The sequence below is a fragment of the Stegastes partitus genome, unplaced genomic scaffold, assembly GCF_000690725.1.
Source record: "Stegastes partitus isolate 25-593 unplaced genomic scaffold, Stegastes_partitus-1.0.2 Scaffold6, whole genome shotgun sequence".
Classification (NCBI taxonomy): domain Eukaryota; kingdom Metazoa; phylum Chordata; class Actinopteri; family Pomacentridae; genus Stegastes; species Stegastes partitus.
This window is the reverse complement of record NW_007577737.1, coordinates 933,870-941,369: the sequence shown is the minus strand read 5'-3', so window position 1 is coordinate 941,369 and position 7,500 is coordinate 933,870. Positions and strand designations below refer to the sequence as shown.

The window sequence follows — 7,500 nt, the reverse complement described above, 5'->3', positions numbered from 1 at the left end:
GGTCAATTATCCAGTCACGGCTGTCCCTGCTAACACATAAACCAACTCTGTATAAAACAAGACCAAAACAAGTAACTCACTGGAGTTGAAAAAGATGCGCTCGTTGCACTCGTCCTCAGAGCAGGAGCAGATGAAGAACTGGGAGCCCATGCCCTTCCTCTCCTTCATTTCACACTTGCTGTTGTTGTAATCCTCCAGAACCAGGCCGTGCAGCTTCTGGGCCGGGTTGTGACACACGGTATCAAAAGTGAAGATGGTGTCATTCCTCCTCCTTGGAAAGAAAAAAAACAACAACACAGACACACAAGAAGCTGTAATTTACTGGTTAACTTTGATTTATCGTCTTTATCAGAAGCTCAGACGCCCCCTTATCAGAAACCTGTGCTGTCATGTACCAGAGAGATGATGGCAGGTCTACACTGTGCAAATAACGCTGTTTTCCAGCAGCACAGTGATAAAGTGGTAGCTGTAAATGTCATTATGTAAATGACTGCAACACCGAGGCCAAAGCTACAAACAGTGAGCTTTTGAAATACCATTACAAACAGGGAAACGGGAAAAACCTGAACCTGCACAAATCTGCATATTTAAATTCTGCGTCCCTGCTGAGCAGCGCTGGCTGGGCGCTTATGAGAGACATTTTAAAGAGGCGCCGCAGTCCATGTGCCATTAGCTTTCTGCTAACCTCAGCTCATAACGCGCCCGCTACATCGCGAATATAATGAGAAACAGCAGCGCGGCCTTAAGCTTTTAACACCAACGCAAATCTGCTTCCTGCTGCTTCTCACATTCAGAGTCAGATTTGATGCTGATGGGTGGTTAGGCGCTCGTGCGCTGTCATAATCCGACCAACTGTCTTCGGCAGAACGCTGACTGACAAAGTGTTGAAAGGGAAAGGTCACTTCAACGGCGACGTTTTAGAGCTTCGGGGAAATGATGCCTGATTAGATTTTTTAAAAAAGACGATTCACTTTCCCCTTCTCTCCTCACCTCTTTGTGTGAGCACGAGGGATGATATACATATATACATATCAGACCAACTCTTTCTCTGGTAGCACTGGTGTGACCAACATTTGGTCGCACCTTCCACCCTGTCACAGGCGAAGCATTTGACTTGCTCAACATTTTATAGACTCTACAATTTACCAATGTTCCCTAAACGCCCCAAATTGCAGGTCGATGCTGTTGGTGTGCTCAGACAGGTGTGCGACCAAAAAGGACTTTAAAAAAATAAACTAGGGCGTTCTAGTTTCACATTTGTCCAAAATTATTATTATTATTTTTTTTTACATGCGCCATTTTTTATGAGCAGAAAAACAGCGAATGCAGGTGCGCTCCACTTCTCGCGAAAAAAACTAATTTTTAAGCGTAAATACCGCGGTACACCGAAGTTATGAAGGTACTACTTTCCACCACTGTGGTGAACACAGCAGCTGGCTGTGCCGGTTACAGCGACACTAGACCCTTGTTCACACAAAGATGGTGATATCTCAATGGGCCTTTGGTTTACAAGTAAACGAAGCTACAAGTCCCTGAAAACGATCACATCTGAAAACTCCAGCCGAAGTGGAGATGTGGAAAAACGCAACGTTTGCATGTAGACATGTGTGCGACCATGTTTGGATAATGTGATAGAAATAGATGCTGTTAAAGCTGTGCTGGTTTTTATGTTTGTGCAACTGTCAGTCCAAACAAACGACCCTCGCGGCATTGTCATAACAGGAAGTAATTCATTGTTGTGTTTTTTCCAGGATTCTGATTGGCTAGCAGGGCTGCAGGTGGCTCGGTGGTTAGCATCGTTGCCTCGCAGTTAGAAGGTCGCCGGTTGGCGTCCCGGTGAGGACACCCGGGATCTTTCTGTGTGGAGTCTCCATGTTCTCCTCATGCAGCGTGGGTTCTCTCTGGGTTCTCTGGCTTCCTCCCACCGTCCAGAAACATGCTGAGGTTAATTGGTGATTCTAAATTGTCCGTAGGTGTGAATGTGAGTGTGCTTGGTTGTCTGTCTCTAAGTGTAGCCCTGTGATAGACTGGTTACCTGTCCAGGTGAACCTGCCTTCACCCTGAGTCAGCTGGGATAGACTCCAGCCTCCTATGACCCTAGTGAGGATTAAGGTGTAGAGATGATGGATGGATGGATGGATGATTGGTTAGCATGGCTTTATGCTTCTTGTTACACTGCCCCCTACAGGTCTGGCAGCTCATAGCAGCTCTTAACGATATGTTTATGATGGTTTGCGTGAACGATGTTATTTTTAAAAATGTAGATCTGTTTTTGTGAATGCCTGGCTTTGTGTAAACGTGGCCTAATAAAGCTCAATAATCATCATGCACTCGCACAAAAAAAGTCGCTAACGGGAACATTTTGGTTGTAGTCTGGAGCCCTGTGTGTAATATGTGCAGGATGTAGGGAAGGTCTCACAGTAACTATACCGACTTAATCATTCATTTATGTAAAAAACACTGTGTTACAACCATCAGATCAGACTGTGGTTTGGAAAACTTGTCCTTTCAGTCGAGGGGACACTTACCAGATACTGACACACACGTCTTCCTCGTGGGGGCAGATGGCAGTGATTTCACACTCCACCATGCAGCTGCCTTTGCCGGTGCAGCTGGTTAGTTTCTCATCACAAAACTTGCACAACCTCCGTAGCTTCATTATGGAGGCTTCTGAAAAAAAATAGAAGTGAAGTGACAGAAGACAGAGAGTGAATTTGGTGTGAATAAACTTCTGTTCTCTGCAGGAATACAGAGAAAGTTCATATCTTGCTATTCGGTAAATACTGTTCAAGCAGCCAAAAATGACATTAAATGAGTAAAAAACCGCCTCAAACACTTTCACGATGATCAATGACACAAATGTATGTATTATTTATTATGATTAAAAGCAAGAAAAGCTTAATTAAAGAGCTGGGAATCATGTGGAATCTGCCTGTAAGTAGAAGCAGATATTCAACGTAACCGCAAGAAAATCCAAACAATTTTCATCCAAGAGGGGTGGATGCATTTTTCCTCTCCCTGTGAACTCTTTAACAACCAGAGCAGTGTGCCGTGGCATCCACCTCCTTTGGTCATGTTCAGACTTGACTTTGCCAGCAGGCAGAGCGGTATCAGTGAGACAGACAGGATTGTGTGATGAGTGCCTGCGGGTTTGGGTAATCATCTGAGGAGACAACTGCCAGACAGGCAAGAACAACAAACAAAGGAAACACGGATGCATCTTCTCGCCGAGAAGTCTCTAATTTGTCATCCCGATGAGTCGGCTCCCCATGTAGAAAGTTGTTGTGCCAACACCGCTCATGATTAGCGAAAAGAAAAGAGGAGGATGGCTCTATGTAGTAGTGTGGGGAGGGAGAAATGTAAGAGTTTTGATTTCTACATAAAATGTCTTGAGAGGCCAGTCAACATGGAAAGAAGAACCTCTCCTCGCCTCCCCAGTTTAGTGTTTCCTAGAAGGGAGTGCTCCCTACCACACAACAGCACAAGTGGAAAGTGGATCCTGTGGCTTTAAGGGATGGAAATAATCCTGTGATGGGATATTCCAAACTTCCCAGGATCAATTAAGCATCAGTAGCCGAGGCATCACGAGGAAAAAATTTGTTTTTTTAATCCCACAAGCAAGTCGGAAATGAGTTTATACAAGTCTACATGACGTGGACCCATCACTGGAGCTGATGTTTGGCTGGTTGAGAGCCTATCAGGTAAACAGAGGAACAACTTCAACACTGCACTGCCAGACTGAGCATGTGACGTTGCTGCTACAGTGAAACCACATCACCACGCTCGAGCCTGTCTTCATGTGCACAGGAAGACGCTTCTTGCATAAAGAAAGTGGGTTAATTTCCACCTGTGTCCTGTGGTTTCAAACCAACGCACGATGAATCTAAAGTCGACTACGCCGGCCTCTCGACGTAAAGACAAAGTGCAAAACATCCTGTGAGGTGAGATGCTTTCGACGGGGGAAGTATAAGCGAAAGCACATTTTTTAACAGCGTCAGCAGAAAGCGAGCAAGTATGTTGAGCATCTGTCCGCCCCTGACTTCCCACCGACTTGAGAAAAGGCTGCTGTGTTTGTGCTCTTAACCTGGCACAAGAATCCCACTGTGTCGGCTTCACCAGGGCCGAGGGTGGAGTTAGACCTGCGGCTGATCTGCAGCTGTAAGCCGCAGGTCTAACTCCACCCTGCATACGTGCTGCTCAACAGACAGCAGATCTACAGCGCTATACTGTAAGTCGATGGCATCTGGTCTTTCCTGCCTCTCAGTTATTGCCAGATACTTTCAAAAGCAGCCATCAGGAAATTGCAAAACAGACATTGCTCTCAGGACTTGTCTTAACCGAGAGGCTCCCTCACAAATATCAAAATATTACACCTGAACTCCAGACTAAACTACATGAGAGAGCAATTTAAAGCTCTGCCCAGCGGGCTGGCGAGGTGTTTTGAAGTAAATCAGCTCTGAGGGGATCGTCCATGCCTGAGTGCTGGTGGTAGGAAGGTGGCTGAGCCGGAGTAATTATATCATTAGAGCAACTCCTCTCAAAGAGCATGTCATTTAAACCCAGGAGGCGGGCTATGGAGGGGATGAATGGTAGTAATTGTCACTCAGGGCTACGTATAATTGCAGAGAGAGGGGGGAAAAGGGATTAGGAGCAGCCAAAGCCACTTGGTGCCGCTGGGACTGAGTCTGAGACAGATGAAGGTAAAGCGCTGTCTTCCTCGGGGGGGGGGGGCTGCTGCCGGACCTGTTAGCAATGTGGCTGCACATCAAAGATGCAGATAACCCAAGAGGAGGTCGATAAAGGCTGCGACTTAGCACAGGTGACGCTACCGTAGCATTAAGAGTTCCACCGGAGTTGCCGAGCGTAAACTGAAATTAACTAGCATTTCAGACAAACACGCTCGCAATCATCGGCATAGATTTCAGGGGATGCGTCCCTCTCAGTATTTACAACACACGCATTTATCCCATAGACACAACATAGCCTCCAACAGCCCCGCTTTCTTCTTTACAAACACAAATGTGCACAGTTTGGAGCTGAAATACATACGAGCTCCAGAGTCCCAGAGGTTCATAAATTAATCCAAACGAATTGATTCATTATTGATGTGACGCACAAACAAAATACATGAAAGAGGACAGACGAGTAAAGTATGTTGACTCAGCAGGGATGATAATTAAAGGGAAAGGTTGATTTAAAGGAGAGTAAACAGAGCCTGAGGGCCTTGAAGTGTTACAGTCCATTATAGTTTAAATACCTCCTGGTGCTTTTCTTTGCATAAAGATATCTCCGCATAAAAATTCACTGGAATGCAAAAAAATTACGTGTTAAATGATAAAAAAATGTCCTGGAGGGAACGTCTAGTTCAACAATAAGTCCCCCTTATGTCCAGATATTATGACCGCCCATGCTAGCAGCAAGCTAAAGCTAGCGAGACAGAGCTAGGTGAATACACAGGGCTCCATATGCTACACATCTGGGCACCTTCTTTCCTTTATTATTAAAGCTAAAAGTAGCTGAAAGCAGTATAATAATGTACAGTATGATGGCGTAAAACACCTAAAAGACAATTTCTCCTATTTCCCTGTACTCTATCAATGAATCCAAATTAATTAGTTTATTATCGATGTGGGGAAAAGTGCCATGTGCTCATTTTAAGACGTGACCTCCTCAAACTAAATCCATAAAGGAGAACAGAAGAGTATCACGTTGACTCGGTCCAGATAACAATAATAAAGGAGAAAAGTTGATTTAAAGGAGAGTAAATAGAGCCTGAGGACCTCACAGCACGTACACTACACTGTATTTAAAATGCCACCTGGTGTTTTCCATTTACACAAGTTTAGATATTTACATAAAAGGCACACATTGGTACATAAAAAAATGAAATTTAAATAATTAAAATTAAATAAATGCTGTAATAAATGTATAAAATGTCCTAGGAGAAGTTCAATAATACGTCCCCCTTGTGTCCAGATCGTCCATGCTAGCTAGCTGGCTAAAGCTAGGTGAACATACAGGGCTCCATATCCACATCTGGGCAGCTTCTTTTCTTTTTAAATAAATGACGTGGACTTATTTTAGCTGAAAGCAGAATAATAATGAATAAATTTATTATCGATGTGGGAAAAAGTGCCATGTGCACATTTTAAGACGCTACTTCCTCAAACAAACACATAAAGGAGAACAGAAGAGTATCGCGTTGACTCCAGATGAAAATCATAATAATAAAGGAGAAAAGTTGATTTAAAGGAGAGTAAATAGAGCCTGAGGGCCTCACAGAATGTATACTACATTATATTTAAAAAATAAAGTTTAGATATTTACATAAAAGTCACACATTGGTGCATAAAAAAATGAAATTTAAAGAATTAAAATTTAAAAAGTTTTATAATAAATGTATAAACTGTCCAGGGAGAAGTTCAGTAATCAGTCCCCCTTATGTCCAGATGTTATGTCCGCCCATGCTAGCAGCAGATAGAGCTATAGGTGAACATCCAGGGCTCCGTATCCTGTTTTATAATTAATAAAGTTTCCATATTAGGACTGAACTCAGTGTAACAATGAACCGAGCGGCGCTAAGTCGCTACACTGTCCGCTGAAGTGCGCCACTTGGTCCCGCTGAGCTCTGACCGACTCTCCGGTGATGAAACGCGGCTCTGACTAAACTTTTCTGGGACTCACCCGCCGCCTCCTCGAGCACGATACTACCAAAGAGTATCGTTCCACACCAGAAAGCGGAAAACCGAAGTATCTCCATTTAGAGCCGGACTCCACGCGCCCCTCTCTCTCATGAATTTGGCCTCGGCAGCGGGGTTAGGATCCAGACTCGGTCCGCCTGTAGCCGCTGTGGACGCGTCGGCAGCAGCAGGAGGGTAAACAGCAGCAGGCTGCAGGACTTGCCCTATATGAGCTTTTGGTGAAACAGGAAATCTTCAGAGGGGTTGGACAGCCTTTTTTTTTTTTCTCTTCTGCTTCTGCTTCTTAGTCATGCTCGTGTGGCTCACAGAGTCTTGAAGCATGTCATTAAGGCAGCAGAGCAGGACTTGAAATGACATGCTCTGAAATAGCTTCACCTATAGGCTGCGAGTCGACGCAAACACCCTGATTTAGTTCAAAGAGGCACAAGAGTTCAGGTCTTACTCAGCCTGCTGTACGTATCACAGACTGGGCCAGGCTGGAAGACCACTTTCAGATCACTTTGGCAGCCTGTTTATATCAACAGGTGGTGATTTAAACACAAAAAACAAAACTGAAAGAAAGATTACTGTCACCAGCCGATCGGCAAAAACATACAGGAAACGTGCTTCTGAAGCGAAGTGAAGCAGTGAACTGAAGGTTTCATAACAGGGCCAGAGGAGACCGGAGCTCATGTATGTCTGAGCCGAAAACATTTCTCTGCTGCCTGGAGGAAAGTTTCCCAGTCAGACCGAACTCCAGCATGTATTTACATCTGATAGTCTGACATGACTGCAGTGTAGTGACTCAGGCCTGCAGCAT

At 44.6% G+C, this 7,500-nt stretch overlaps 1 protein-coding gene across 2 annotated transcripts in view; it reads right to left on the bottom strand.

Annotated features, from left to right (window-relative positions):
- Window positions 1–6,912, bottom strand: part of LOC103356582 (TGF-beta receptor type-2-like) — a 24,172-nt gene extending 17,260 nt beyond the window's left edge. Inside the window, exons 1-3 of one of the 2 annotated variants that reach the window (XM_008280795.1) lie at window positions 6,685–6,912; window positions 2,529–2,667; window positions 81–271 (exon numbers count right to left, since the gene is read on the bottom strand). In XM_008280795.1, coding sequence (XP_008279017.1) covers window positions 81–271; window positions 2,529–2,667; window positions 6,685–6,760 — 406 coding nt within the window. In that variant the 5' untranslated portion in view covers window positions 6,761–6,912. Of the gene's footprint in view, window positions 1–80; window positions 272–2,528; window positions 2,671–6,684 lie in introns of both variants that reach the window. The other variant, XM_008280787.1, reaches the window with a different exon arrangement.
- Window positions 6,913–7,500: the final 588 nt, after the last annotated feature.